Genomic DNA, 15815 nt, shown 5'->3' on the forward strand with positions numbered 1-15815 from the left:
GTCCCTCCTGCAGCAAAGCACCCCCACCACATGATGCTGCCACCCCCATGCTTCACGGTTGGGATGGTGTTCTTCGGCTTGCAAGCATCCCCCTTTTTCCTCCAAACATAACGATGGTCATTATTGCCAAATAGTTATATTTTTGTTTCATCAGACCAGAGGACATTTCTCCAAAAAGTACAATCTTTGTCCCCATGTGCAGTTACACACCATAGTCTGGCTTTTTTTATGGCGGTTTTGGAGCAGTGGCTTCTTCCTTGCTGAGCGGCCTTTCAGGTTATGACGATATAGGACTCGATTTACTGTGGATATAGATACTTTTGTACCCGTTTCCTCCAGCATCTTCACAAGGTCCTTTACTGTTGTTCTGGGATTGATTTGCACTTTTCACACCAAAGAACGCGTCTCATTCCTGAGCGGTATGACGGCTGCGTGGTCCCATGATGTTTATATTTGCGTACTATTGTTTGTATAGATGAACGTGGTACCTTAATGCGTTTGGAAATTGTTCCCAAGGATGAACCAGACTTCTGGAGGTCTACAATTTTTTTTACGATTTTCCCATGATGTCAAGCAAAGAGGCACCGAGTTTGAAGGTAGGCCTTGAAATACATCCACAGCTACATCTCCAATTGACTCAAATTATGTCAATTAGCCTATCAGAAGCTTTAAAGCCATGACATCAATTTCTGGAATTTTCCAAGCTGTTTAAAGGCACAGTCAATTTAGTGTATGTAAACTTCTAACCCACTGGACTTGTGATACAGTGACTTATAAGTGAAATATTCTGTCTCTAAAATATTACTTGTGTCATGCAGAAAGTAGATGTCCTAACCGACTTGCCAAAACTATAGTTTGTTAACAAGAAATTTGTGGAGTGGTTGAAAAACGAGTTTTAATGACTCCAATCTAAGTATATGTAAACTTCAAATGTACATACTCACACACTACACTGACACTCTAACGCACAGACTACATTCATTCATTCACAGAAATGTCCCAGAAATGTCATATCTCTGTTGGAGATTCAAAAAACTAAAAGGAACCCTATTACATAAGTTGTGGACCTGTGACAAACTGACACCATTTTGGGATAATGTCTGTGCTATCACATCATTGTGTTTAGGAATGTATATCCGTCCATCTCCATGATTTATGTCTTTTGGGAAATGTAAATATTGGTGACAAAAATCAAAAAGTTTTGTAACCTCGGTCTAATTGCTGTCCCCAAAAAATTCTAGCTACATTGCATTTGGAAAGTATTCAGACCCCCTTCCCTTTTTCCACATTTTGTTTTATTACAGCCTTATTCTAAAATTGATGAAGTGTTTAATTTAATCCATATACACAATACCCCATAATGACAAAGCAAAAACAGGTTTTTAGACGCCTTTCTAATCGACCTGTCCCGGGTTTCTTGGAAGGATATTGACCTCATCCCATCAGTAGAGGATGCCTGGTTACTTTTTTTAAATGCCTTCCTCACCATCTTAAATAAGCATGCCCCATTCAAGAAATTTTGAACCAGGAACAGATATAGCCCTTGGTTCTCTCCAGACCTGACTGCCCTTAACCAACACAAAAACATCCTATGGCGTTCTGCATTAGCATCGAACAGCCCCCGTGATATGCAACTTTTCAGGGAAGTTAGAAACCAATATACACAGGCGGTTAGAAAAGCCAAGGCTAGCTTTTTCAAGCAGAAATTTGCTTCCTGCAACACAAACTCAAAAAAGTTATGGGACACTGTAAAGTCCATGAAGAATAAGAACACTTCCTCCCAGCTGCCCACTGCACTGAGGATAGGAAACACTGTCACCACCGATAAATCCACTATAATTGAGAATTTCAATAAGCATTTTTCTACGGCTGGCCATGCTTTCCACCTGGCTACCCCTACCCCCACAGCAACTCGCCCAAGCCTTCCCCATTTCTCCTTCTCCCAAATCCAGTCAACTGATGTTCTGAAAGAGCTGCAAAATCTGGCCGAAATTGTTGCAACCCCTATTACTAGCCTGTTCAACCTCTCTTTCGTGTTGTCTGAGATTCCCAAAGATTGGAAAGCAGCTGCGGTCATCTCCCTCTTCAAAGGGGGGGACACTCTTGACCCAAACTGCTACAGACCTATATCTATCCTACCCTGCCTTTCTAAGGTCTTCGAAAGCCAAGTCAACAAACAGATTACCGACCATTTCGAATCCCACCGCACCTTCTCCGCTATGCAATCTGGTTTCAGAGCTGGTCATGGGTGCACCTCAGCCACGCTCAAGGTCCTAAACGATATCTTAACCGCCATCGATAAGAAACAATACTGTGCAGCCGTATTCATTGACCTGGCCAAGGCTTTCGACTCTGTCAATCACCACATCCTCATCGGCAGACTCGATAGCCTTGGTTTCTCAAATGATTGCCTCGCCTGGTTCACCAACTACTTCTCTGATCGAGTTCAGTGTGTCAAATCGGAGGGCCTGTTGTCCGGACCTCTGGCAGTCTCTATGGGGGTGCCACAGGGTTCAGTTCTTGGGCCGACTCTCTTCTCTGTATACATCAATGATGTCGCTCTTGCTGCTGGTGTGTCTCTGATCCACCTCTACGCAGACGACACCATTCTGTATACTTCTGGCCCTTCTTTGGACACTGTGTTAACAACCCTCCAGACGAGCTTCAATGCCATACAAGTAAAACTAAATGCATGCTATTCAACCGATCGCTGCCTGCACCTGCCCGCCCGTCCAGCATCGTTACTCTGGACGGTTCTGACTTAGAATATGTGGACAACTACAAATACCTAGGTGTCTGGTTAAACTGTAAACTCTCCTTCCAGACTCACATTAAGCATCTCCAATCCAAAGTTAAATCTAGAATTGGCTTCCTATTTCGCAACGAAGCATCCTTCACTCATGCTGTCAAACATACCCTCGTAAAACTGACCATCCTACCGATCCTCGACTTCGGCGATGTAATTTACAAAATAGCCTCCAATACCCTACTCAATAAATTGGATGCAGTCTATCACAGTGCCATCCGTTTTGTCACCAAAGCCCCATATACTACCCACCACTGCGACCTGTACGTTCTCATTGGCTGGCCCTCGCTTCATACTCGTCGCCAAACCCACTGGCTCCAGGTCATCTACAAGACCCTGCTAAGTAAAGTCCCCCCTTATCTCAGCTCGCTGGTTACCATAGCAGCACCCACCTGTAGCACGCGCTCCAGCAGGTATATCTCTCTGGTCACCCCCAAAACAAATTCCTCCTTTGGCCGCCTCTCCTTCCAGTTCTCTGCTGCCAATGACTGGAACGAACTACAAAAATCACTGAAACTGGAAACACTTATCTCCCTCACTAGCTTTATGCACCAGCTGTCAGAACAGCTCACAGATTACTGAACCTGTACATAGCCTATCTATAATTTAGCCCAAACAACTACCTCTTCCCCTACTGTATTTATTTATTTATTTTGCTCCTTTGCACCCCATTATTTATATTTCTACTTTGCACATTCTTCCACTGCAAATCTACCATTCCAGTGTTTTACTTGCTATATTGTATTTACTTCGCCACCATGGCCTTTTTTTGCCTTTACCTCATCTCACCTCATTTGCTCACATTGTATATAGACTTACTTTTCTACTGTATTACTGACTGTATGTTTGTTTTACTCCATGTGTTGTTGTATGTGTCGAACTGCTTTGCTTTATGTTGGCCAGGTCGCAATTGTAAATGAGAACTTGTTCTCAACTTGCCTACCTGGTTAAATAAAGGTGAAATAAAATAAACTCCACCAATCAGGCCTTTATGGTAGAGTGGCGAGACCGAAGCCCCACTCCTCAGTAAAAGGCACATGACAGCCCACTTGGAGTTTGCCAAAAGGCACCTAAAGGACTCTTAGACGATGAGAAGCAAGATTCTTTGGTCTGATGAAACCAAGATTAAACTCTTTGGCCTGAATGCCAAGCATCACATCTTGAGGAAACCTGGCACCATCCCTTCGGGGGAAGCATGGTGGTGGCAGCATCATGCTTTGTGGATGATTTTCAGCGGCAGGGAGTGGGAGACTAGTAAGGATCGAGGGAAAGATGAATGGAGCAAAGTGCAGAGAGATCCCTAATGAAAACTTGCTCAAGAGCGCTCAGGACCTCAGATTGGGGCAATGGTTCACCTTCCAACAGGATAATAACCCTAAGCACACAGCCAAGACAACGCAGGAGTGGCTTTGGGAGAAGTCTCTGAATGACCTTGAGTGGCCCAGCCAGAGCCCGGACTTGAGCCCGATCGAACATATCTGGAGAGACCTGAAAATAGCCAACCTGACAGAACTTGAGAGGATCTGCAGAGCAGAATGGGAGAAACTCCCCAAATACAGGTGTGCGAAGCTTATAACAATATGTTGATAAAGTCAAGGGGTCTGAATACTTTCTGTGTGTGTGTGTGTGTGTGTGTGTGGTGAACAAGTCCACTCCCTCAAATCCAATAGTGATAGTAGATTTTCACTGTGCTTATGGCTTTAAAGAGCAACTGCCCCTAAAATCCATATTCTCATTTAGAAAATGGCCTATGTGGCATCTATGAGTCAAACATTTATTCTACTGTCAAAATTGACTTCAAAGTGTAAATAGGATAATTTTGATCATAGTCAGTCTTGTCCAAAACAAAGTTTTGTGAGACTGCATCAAAATGTAAATGAAGGTTGGGTTTGTTTCAATCCTGTCCACATGCTGGCAGCACATAAGTAATCATGAATTTGGAGTGCAGCTAGTGCAACCCAATCGTAATGCCCATGGTCAATTCGGATGGACTTTGGATATCCCTATGGAGCTAGGTTAGGGACCATCAGTAAATTACATAATGTACATGGGACAATATGTTAAAATTCTAATAGCTCCAAATTTCAATGACTTAAACTCAAACCAACTATAAATTGTAGAAATTCATATACAAATATTGAAAGCATTTAATGAGAACTAAAAGGTGTGCAACAGGAAAATAGTGTAATTTTACATTTTTATTTATTGACAGTCCCTAACCAGCCCCGGAGATATGCTATCCAAAGTCAAATCAACTTTGCCACGGTTGCACAAGCTTATTGGCGAAATAATTTGGCAAACTTTTCCCACCTGTGAGCACACAAGACATCCACATAAAAAAAGAGGCCAAATCAGGAAGTGCTGTTTCCCACTTTTTCTTTGAGATTTATGGTCTCACCAACCTGATATGAACTGTCCCAGTAGTAGAGCTCTCCTGTCTCCACTAGATGGCAGTCTGTGTCTTCAGGAGGCCAGGTAGAGTTTCAGGAGGCCAGGGAGAGGTTCAAAGCCTGGCTCTCTTTTAGATCAGGCCTCTGTAGTAAGCTGGCTGCTATTCTGTCAGCTACCCTCAATGTGAAATATGACCAGACGGTGTGTGTGACCTGTGTGTGTATGTTTGTGCACCTGCAGCAGACGCTGGCCTGCTCCATCCTGACGGCCCTCATCAGTGAGTTCTCCAGCTCCAGTAAGACCAGTAACATCGGCCTCAACATGGAGTTCCACGGCAGCTGCAAACGCATTTTTCAGGTCAGGGCTCTTCTCTTCCTCCTTCTCCTCTATCCTCTGTTCCTTTCTAAGTGAACACTATGTTATCTCTGACTTGGTAGGAGTGTGTTTGTTTGCTTGCAATGACAGTTTTGTGTATTTTTGCCCTAATGTGTGTGTTCAGGAGGATGACCTTCATCAGATTTTCATGTTGACCATGGAGGTGCTGCAGGAGTTCAGTCGCAGAGAGAACCTCAACGCTCAGATGTCCTCAGTGTTCCAGAGATACCTGGCCCTGGCCAATCAGGTCCTCAGCTGGAACTTCTTGCCGCCCAATCATATCCTTTCTCTAGTCTGCAGTGTTTCCCTTTGGTGGATTAGGACCTGTGTTAACCCAGAACTAAAGTCTTACATAATTGGTCAGATACTCAATTAAGTTCTGGGTCCATATGAGTTAAGAGAAGAGATGCTAGAACAAGGAACGGAACCGGCACTAGGAGCAGAATCGTCTCTTTGCAAGTTTGGGGCCGAATGTCCCACTGGAGGGTAGTAGTTTGGACAGAAACGTTGGTCTTGTTTGTTTTTATCATACGAACATTCAGGGGTCTTGGGTTCAGTGCAAAAGGTTTGGGGTGTGATATATGGTCGTACCATTATGTTTTCATTTGTTGCTCTCATATTTGGCTGTGTTTTTGTTGGTGTGTTCTAAGTCGTGTGTGTGTGTGTGTGTGTGTGTGTGTGTGTGTGTGTGTGCGAGCGTGCATGTGGGTACATGTGTGTGTCATTGGCGTGTTAATCCTACTCAGACTGGCAGCCTCTCTCTCTCCCGCCTCTCTCAGTATTTAAATGGATCTGAGGTGGCGTCGCTGCCAACCAGGGTTATGTATCACTTTCAAAGAGGCCTTGTGTGTCTGTGTCTGCCCATACCAGATAGCAGCCCAATAACCAGGCCTCTTTAAGGGGGGGCAGGCAAGGGGGTCAAGGGCCGCCAGCCTCTTTAAACCCCACTGCTTGTTGAGTGTCCGTCTGGAATACCAGACACCCTCGTGTGTGTGTTCGTGTGCGTGCGTGTGTGTGCGTGTGCATGTGTGTGTGTGCGTGTGTGTGTGTGTGTGTGTGTGTGTGTGTGTGTGTGTGTGTGTGTGTGTTTCAAGTGGCAGTTAGTCAGTGTGGGTGCTGTCTGAATGATTGTTGGAACAGAGAACAGATTTATGAAGACTCCTGGGAAGGTAAAGTGGTGTGGCTTTCTGTCCACGTGTATCAGACATGTCTCTGTGTTTGAATGTGAGTGTGTGTGTGTCAAGTGGCTGCTCCTTAATTGCATGCTTGACAGCCGTAGCCTGGCTCGATCCTTCACAAACCAACCCGCGGCATGTGTGGCATCTGTCCGCGCTGCACTCCCCCTCTGGGCCATGGCGTGTGTCACCTCTGAGCCGCGCTCCCTGTGCGTTAGTACGACAGCGCATCTCCACACTGACATTAACCCTGAGGTCGGGTTGGGGTCTTGCTCAGGCTTCAGGCCTGCCCCTCGCCTTGACCCACTGGAGACCTTGACACACATACACCCCAAACAGTGAGTTATGCTGTCTTGGGGGCGGCTGTCCTAACTCGGGCAGGAGAGGGGGGAATTGGGGAGAGCAGGGGAGAGCGAGGAGGGGGTGGGTGTGGGGCATTCCTCCAGTGTTATTTCACATGACAGGGCTGCAAGCGAGACTTAGTGGAGGATGTATCACTTAAACCCCCCCCAACTCCTTAACATAGCTTTGTACTCTTAACACGTCCACTGCCAATGTACTGTATCTACAATGGCCAAAAAGTCATCTGGACAGAAAATACCTAGATGAGTTAAATATAGACTTTGAGGAGTATTTCTGTAGGGAATAACTAATTTGGATTTTCTCTTGGCCGCGCCCATGCTCAGTCATGTGAAATCCATAGATTAGGGCCTTATGAATTTTTTAATTTACTGATTTCCTTATATGAACTAACTCTCAGCAAAAACTTAGAAATTGTTGCATGTTTTATTTATATTTTTGTTCGGTATAGAATTATATAACAACAAAGTCAAAAACATTTAGCTGTTAGCTAGTCAAGTTGCTGTATTGTTTTAGGTTAAAAACAGCTAAGTCGTTTTGTGGTTGGAATTGAGGTATGTATTTAGTTTGAGAAATTTGACATGAGCTAGCAACTTTTGACAGATTGGTTTCATCTGAACAAATGGTTTCGTCTGGACAAACTGTTGCTAGCAACCAAATGAATACCAATGTGTTCTGTGGAGGATAAAAAGTGATAGAGTTCCAGTATTTGCATAACCTTTTGATTTGATTATAGCTTGAAGGGTTATTGAATCTGGATCAAAAACCTCTTCTACTCAAGCTGATTAATGAATGTTCATATTTGAAGATTGAAGGCCAGGTTGTTTAGCGTGACATGGAGTGGTAAGAAGTTGAATGATAGCTAAACATACTGGCACCCAGACTAAAATCTGCTTCAGTATATACCCCAAAATCTTTGTTTTGTATTTGATACATGCATGGTTGTCAGTAAGGTAAATGTCTCACACATATGAACTCCAGTGGTTGGTCCCCGGAGTTAATACCCCGTCTCCAACACTTCCCAAGAGGCTTTTCACACACTTTTTCTCTCCCTCTACCTCTCTCTCTCTTCAGGTTCACTCAGAGTTCTGGTGGACCAGGGCTTTTTATAGAAGGTCATAAAGCCAAGGCTGCTGGAGGGAGTGCAGAGGGACACACACACACTCAAGCACAAAGCTGGCACCTGTCTCTTCAGCCTGACTGTGTTACTGTGTGTGTGCGCAGTGTGTGTGCGCAGTGTGTGTGCGCAGTGTGTGTGCGCAGTGTGTGTGTGTATATGGGAGTGGCTGTGGGTCCGGCCCAGTGGAATGCTTGGCCTGTGATGGCGACTGGCTTTGATCTGGCATTCCTGTGGGAGTTTCTTCACTGGGCCTCAGCATAGAGCGAGAGAGAGAAAAAGACACAGTGAAGGAAAGAGAGACCCTTGAGTGTGAGAGAGAGGGCAACAGAGTCAGGAAGGAGAGTGGCAGACTTGATGAGAGAGAGCTAGTGGGTGAGTAACCACAAGTTTCCACGCCACTCAGACCGCAGAGAGGGAGCATGGCAGGCAGAGAGAGAGGGAGGGAGACAGACCAGATTCCACTGTGACTGACAGACAGGGCTCTAGTGACAGGGGCTTTTGTGTGTGTGTGAGCCAGAGAGTCAGCATTCCCCATGCTGTTGGCCTTAACTTGGGGGTCACTGGGGCGCCACTACATTGCCATGTTTGAGTCCACCCAGAACGTGATGCTGAAGCCCACAGAGACCTGGAGAGAAGCCCTGCTCGACACCTGCGTCATGGACCTCTTCTTCACCGTGAGTATTTCTCTCATCTCTCTATGTAGCTAGAACATCCTTCTGTCCTGCTGACTGTTCCTTGACTGTTGTCTCCGTCTCCTCTTGTGGTTCTTACTACGGAGAGGGAGGGTTTGAACTGTATTTTATAATGAGGCATGTGAAACGTGACATTTTATAGTGAAGCATTTATTACAATTAATCTTGATATTGCAATGTAGTATTTTTCCTAGGTGACGTGTAGATATGGCAGTGAAATGTGTGTGTGTGTGTGTGTGTGTGTGTGTGTGTGTGTGTGAAGCTGACGTTCTGGTTTAGTGTTGTGAGCGAGATTAAGTGTGGAAGAAATCCGTCAGCTCTCCCTCAACATCCAGGCTCTCTGTGTGCCTCTGTCGAATACTGCTCCACTCTACTCTCTCCTGTGTGTGTTTTCAAGTCCCAGTCTCCTGCCATGTACTGCTCCCTTCTCCTCCAGATCATATCACTGGAGATTTCTCTCTATTCTGCATCGCTCAGTTTCTACAACTGGCATGAGATATCATTTTGGATGAGTGAAGTTGAGAAGCCCATAGATGTTTTGAGCTGTTTGGAACCATAATATATATTTTGTATTGTAGAATTTTCTGTTTTGGATGTGTGTAAACTCCTCTCCTTGCATTGAGTGGTTTGGGACCAGAGAATCTCGTATTGTGTCTGACCACTGACCAGCCTAACAAGAGTTGTGGTGTTTCTTACCTCCACAATGTGGTATTTATGGTGAGTGAGATGTTTGTTAATGTAAGAGTGTGGTCTGTCTGTGTGTGCAACAGTTTGTTTTGTCCGCCTGTGTGTGTGTCTGTGTGCAACAGTTTGTTTTGTCCGCCTGTGTGTGTGTCTGTGTGCAAAAGTTTGTTTTGTCTGTCTGTGTGTGCAACAGTTTGTTTTGTCTGTCTGTGTGTGCAACAGTTTGTTTTGTCTGTCTGTGTGTGCAACAGTTTGTTTTGTCTGTCTGTGTGTGCAACAGTTTGTTTTGTCTGTCTGTGTGTGTGTGTTGGGGTGCTCAGCTGCTGCTTCTCCATCCTCAGCTGTGAGGGTGACGGCCCAGGAAGGGGGCCGTCCAGGCACGCGCTGCCAGGGTCAGAGTTCAAAGAGAGCGATGGCAGGATTACACCCTAACCCTGGGATTAGGGGGCCCCGTTAACAGTACCCCCCCACACACCCTCTTAAGGACCCTGAGGGGGTCCACTCCCTCCTCTGTGGGTGTCAGTCTTCCTTTAAACAACTCTACTCTGGAGGCTAAGTGGTCTAAGGAATGTTGAAGGTCAGAAGTCTCCCTCCAAGTACATACATCCACTCCTTTACATTATGAAGTTGAAGCTTCCAGTTCAGTGACTGAAGGAAACAGAAACAGATTTGAAAGAAATCAATGTTGAAGGTAGACTGTGAGAAGAGCGTTCTCAGTTACACTCTGAGACAGTGGTCTAGGCCAGGGAGGAAAACTTGGCTAGGGGCAAAAGAACGGGGAAATATGCCACACTGTTCTTTTGACACCTAGTGAAATGAGTGATAAGATAACATTTTCCCTACCAGCTGTAATTTTGCCTTCTGCTGTTTTTGTTACTGGTTTGCTTTGGTTTTGGCATGTATTGGGTTTGGACTGATGAGAGGGTGGCTTTAATTTGTGATTCTGTTAGTGTCTCTGTGTGTACTGCTTCTCTTGCCCAGGGTTGCGTCTGCTTTAAGTCAGAACGTCTCAGCGTCTAGTACACACTCACACTAAAGCTCTGTTTGCCTAGTAAACACAATCAGGGCTGCGTCTGGAGCGCTGGACCTATAATGTTTTGACGATGGCTGATTCCACCCTGGGCGGCAGTAACTGAATCTGAATGAACGAGAGAGCGAAAAGGAGAGAGACAATCCGACGGAAGCGCTCAGTTGATGGAAAAAACCCCCCAGAAAGGCCTCCAATCCCCTGAGGAAACAGACACCAGGCTTTGTCTCCTGCTATAAATAGGAGACTCATTCTCTCTCCCTCATTCTCTCTGCGCAGAGGAGTGCCCAGTCTTGTTTTGATTTACCCTCTACCCCCTGCCTGTCTCTAACTATAGTCGGACTCAAGGCGATTGGCATAGCTAGCGTTGTGTGGATGTTCGTTGGTGCAGCTGTTTTTAGAGCGCGTGCGACATACAATCTTTGGCCTTGCACTCGCTTTCTCTCCTTCTCCTCCCTCCCTCACACTCTCCTCCCCTTCACTTCTCTCCTTCTCCTCCCTCACTCTCTCCTCCCCTTCACTTCTCTCCTCCAGAGAATGACTTCACACTCTGGAGAGGGAAGCAGCAGCACTACCCAGCAGCAGTGAGGTCTCTCGGCTGCGCTTCGCTACGTTAGCATCAGAGCCCTCGGATCACCGTGGCTGACAACCAGCCACTACAGCTGGAGAAGAGAGGGAGAGCGAGAACAAAAGGGAGGTTGAGAGAGGGGGTCTCTCAGAGGAAGAAGGGAGAGTGGTGGGGAGCGTTCTGGAGCTGTTGGGTGGCATGCAAACGGTTGCGTTGGACTTGTGGGGCTAGCACTGGGTTTTTTTCAGGGACAATAACAGTAAAAGAAAGCGAGAAAAAGCAGACTGAGAGAATAGACAGTTCTGAGCGTTCAGAGCCAAGCGTCCACATTGCGCTGCTTGTCAGTGAAAACACATGTTGCTCCACAGTAGAGCTGAAGCCTGCTCACCGCTCGGTGTCTACGCAGCCAATTCACCATGCAACCTCTGTGACAGAGAATAACAAGTTGACTCTGACTACCAATCCGTTTCTGAGAAGATCCACTCTGGGTTTGGTTGAGACTGCCTCGGAGAGATTCAGACGGGCTCTGTTATCAATTGGGATTGTTTGTGGTGACATCCAGGGTTACTGTGTCTGGGTTCGGGGACCAGCGCTTTGAGCATTGATTCTCTGTTCTTATTGCTTGAAAAGGCGGTGAGTCTCATTTCAATTGGTCTTAAAATTCTGTCTATTGTTGTGGTCATCAGTGGCAGTCCTCAGATCCCGGTGTGATTTGACTCCTAGCTGGGAAAAGTGTCAGGGTTAACGTGAACTGAATGGAAACCGAGAGCTGTGACTGTCCTTTGTGTCCTGGTCAGGTGTTATGGGGCATGATCGGCACTGGTCAGGTTTGTGTGTTGCTTTGTCGGAGATGCACAATGCATTATTTCAATATTTCAACCCAGTTTCTGCTCATTTTACCTTCATGGTCTCACAACCACCATCATTATTGTCATCATCATTAGGAAAAACTCTTCTGAGGAGATAGCTGTATGTCGACACTTGCTTAAAAACAACTATTTAACACAACCCTCTCCTCTTCTCGTCTCCTCAGGTGCACAGAAAGATCCGTGAGGACTCGGACATGGCCCAGGACTCCCTGCAGTGCCTGGCACAGCTGGCATCCATGCACGGCCCCATCTTCCCTGATGAGACCGCTCAGGTCTCCTACCTGGCCCACCTGATGGAGGGGCTTCTCAGCATGATCAATGGGTGAGTCTGTCAGGTCCTTAGACTAACTGGTTGGTTTCAATAGACCCAATCCAGGGCTAGAAACACTGTTGCTCTCTGTGCGTGCAAGAAGCTCTAAATTAGTTTTTCTACTTGGGCAGTTGTTTTAAGATGACACGTAGATTCATCTGTACTGCATGTTGATCATTATGGGCTGTGTGTGATTGTAAGTGATTATTTGGACTGGAGGCTGGTAGAGTAATGAGTAATGTGATTTTGTGTGTAATCGACTCGTCTGTCCGTTAAAGTAGTTCTTATCTGAATCAAGAGGACTCAGCTCTAATGTATAAATAAAACACACATACACACTTGTGTGCTCGGAACTTGTGACTTGCTAGGCGGAGTGAGTAAGGGTCTCCCTCTCCCTTCTCCGTAATCACCTATTCCTGGAGCTTTTTTCCAGTTGCATCATCGGAAAACCATGCGGGCAGGATGGCCAATCTGCAGTGATTGAACAGCTCTGCTTGCAATTTAAATCCATCTGATGGGGGTTAGCGAGCCGCACGGTGCTAGGCAGTAGGCTAGCGACAGCAGGCAGGCCTCCAGTCAGTGCTCTAACTGGGGCTGTGGAAACATGGCCCTAACCCCAAGGCAACAGGTACTGCTCAGTGCTCACACACTGGGCAGCAGAGCACAGTGTCTGGTTTAGTACCATACCTGGTTCAAAAACATTTGTGAAATACTTTCCAAAACTGTATGATTTGGAGTCAAATTGGCCAACATTCCTCTAAGGTTGTGTTTTGTTTGTGTCCCAGGATAGAGATCGAGGACTCTGAGGCAGTAGGTATCTCTAACATCATCTCCAACCTGATCAGCACGTTCCCCCGTGTCATCCTGACCGCCCTGCCCAGCGAGCTCTTCACCTCCTTCATCAACTGTCTCACCCTCCTCACCTGCTCCTTCGGACGCAGCGCCGCCCTGGAGGAAGTGGTCAGCATTACACCGCTAACCTTACAGCAGGAACATTACACCTCGAACATTACTGCAAGGAACATAGTTGATCCATGGAGAAAATGTTTCACGTATTGTTGTTGCATTGAAAAGGCCCATTCAATGAGTCTCTGTCTCTCTCCCCCTGCCCAGCTGGATAAGGATGACATGGTATACATGGAGGCGTATGACAAGTTGTTAGAGTCATGGCTGACCCTGGTTCAGGATGATGAACATTTCCCCCGCGGTTGCTTCGTCCAACCCGCCGTTCAGGTCTTCAACTCCTATATCCAGTGTCACCTGGCTGCCCCCGACGGCACCCGCAATCTGGTGAGAGACACACACACCTGTCAACCTACCCTACATTACTCATCTCATATGTATATACTGTACTCTATACCATCTACTGCGTCTTGACTATGCCGTTCGGCCATCGCTCATCCATATATTTATATGCACATATTCTTATTCATTCCTTTACACTTGTGTGTATAAGGTAGTTGTTGTGAAATTGTTAGATATTACTGCATGGTCGGAACTAGAAGCACAAGCATTTCGCTACACTCGCATTAACATTTGCTAACCATGTGTATGTGACCAATCAAATTTGATTTGACCTAGACTCATATAATCAGTCAGTCAATTGTTGTTATGGTTAATTGATATGTTAATGCTTGTAAACAGTCGATCCACGTTCTCTCACTCCTTTGTCGCATATTCCTTCACGCTCTCTTTTTCTGTTATTCTTTCTTTCTTTTTCTCCTGTCCTCTCCAGACAGCAAACGGTGTGGCATCTCATGAGGAGGATGATATTAACGAGTTACAGGAGGATGACAGAGAGCTGTTCTCAGACCAGCTGGCCAGCATCGGCATGTTAGGACGCATTGCAGCCAACCACTGTATCCCCCTTCTGACCAGGTACATACACACACCTCTTGCTTTTAGACTATCCCCTAGCTCTGTAAGTGACTTTCATGATTCTGACGTGTGTGTGTGTGGTCAGTCTGTTGGAAGACCGGGTGACGCGGCTCCACGGCCAGCTCCAGAGGACCCAGCAGCACCTCATGAACTCGTCTAACCCCGGCTCAGTGGACCGCAAGGTCCTGGACGACCTCTACGAAGACATCCATTGGCTCATACTGGTCTCAGGTCAGTGGATAACTATAAGGGATGATTTATTCATGTTGGGAATCACCCCATGTTGGATACATGGCTCAATTCCATCAGTGGTCCCTTGTTGTTTTAGGTATGGTTTTATTATGTAACAATTATTTTAGCATTCAGTCAATTATGTTCTGTTAGCATAAAATGAAACCTCTAACTGCACTCTGGGGGGCATAGACTTTGTCCTTAGATCTCCTTAGTTGTTTTTAGGGACTAAATTTAGGCTGGGAGGCAGGCTGCACTGGTGTATTGGTGCATGGCAGGAATGTTGTTTCGGGAAGGGCCAGGCCACCAGTTGTACAACTGCTGCTGTTTAGTACATTTTAGCATTCTCAGTGGCCACAGAATTCCCCTTTGGTGCCTAACTTCATTTGGAGTCATACACCCTTAGTTGGTTCTCTCTCTTAGTGTGCTTAGAGTTTTTCTAGGGGATCCTAGCAGTGCTTTGCGTAACACTGGTGAAGAATGACATTGGCTGTAATGAATCAGTGGAAAGCTCCACTATAGGAGTTTTGCTGTGATGGAAAATGTTGTCTTCCAAAAGTACCTCCTTAATGGATTGTTTCTGGCTAGTCCTAGTTGTCAGAGTGTAGTTGTGAATGCTAATTATTGTATGTGTGTGTGGGGGGGTTCCAGGCTACGTTCTGGCAGATGACCCTCAGGGTGAGACTCCTCTGATCCCAGCGGAGGTGATGGAGTACTCTATTAACCACTCTACTGATGTGGACATCAACACCACCCTGCAGATACTGGGCTCCCCCGGGGAGAAGGCCTCCTCTATCCCAGGGTGCAACAGGACAGACTCTGTCATCAGGTAGGGGAGGGACTATGATTGGTCAAAAGCCTTTGTACAGTACAGGCTGAATGTCTGCTGATTTGCTGTCTGGCACTTAATTGCAAACACCTGGATTCCCACATCTAAATGAGATGTCTGGTTTGAAAGAAAGAACTAAAACCAACCGATACTCTGGCTTCTGTCAGTGGACCAGAGTTGCCCGTCGCTGCTATAAATCCATCAACAAATGGGTCCGAAATTAGTGCTGCGCGGTTAGTGCTTTTTGAGGTCGGTTCGATTATTAAAAATAATCATGGTTTCAGTTTTATAAAAAAAAAAAAAAATGCCCTCGCTATGCGTTGTGGGTTGAATGCTGTAAAAACGCAGAATAAAACAATGAATAAAAGTCCCATGATGGTAGTCTGATTATCCCTTATTAAACACATATTTTTTACATTACTTTAATAAAATATTTTAGTTGTGTGTATTACATTTGTTTTATTTGAAGACTTTATTATTTCATTCCAAGTCATCATCTC

The 15815-nt window shown here is 45.8% G+C and overlaps 1 protein-coding gene across 1 annotated transcript in view; it reads left to right on the forward strand.

Moving 5' to 3' along the window:
- Nucleotides 1-15815, forward strand: part of LOC139546515 (exportin-4-like) — a 40793-nt gene that overhangs the window by 15090 nt on the left and 9888 nt on the right. Inside the window, exons 5-13 of the mRNA XM_071354981.1 lie at nucleotides 5438-5554; nucleotides 5697-5849; nucleotides 8788-8901; nucleotides 12232-12389; nucleotides 13163-13337; nucleotides 13491-13667; nucleotides 14113-14255; nucleotides 14341-14486; nucleotides 15138-15315. Coding sequence (XP_071211082.1) covers nucleotides 5438-5554; nucleotides 5697-5849; nucleotides 8788-8901; nucleotides 12232-12389; nucleotides 13163-13337; nucleotides 13491-13667; nucleotides 14113-14255; nucleotides 14341-14486; nucleotides 15138-15315 — 1361 coding nt within the window. The remainder of the gene's footprint in view (nucleotides 1-5437; nucleotides 5555-5696; nucleotides 5850-8787; nucleotides 8902-12231; nucleotides 12390-13162; nucleotides 13338-13490; nucleotides 13668-14112; nucleotides 14256-14340; nucleotides 14487-15137; nucleotides 15316-15815) is intronic.

Source organism: Salvelinus alpinus, chromosome 20 (assembly GCF_045679555.1).
Source record: "Salvelinus alpinus chromosome 20, SLU_Salpinus.1, whole genome shotgun sequence".
Taxonomy (NCBI): Eukaryota; Metazoa; Chordata; class Actinopteri; order Salmoniformes; family Salmonidae; genus Salvelinus; species Salvelinus alpinus.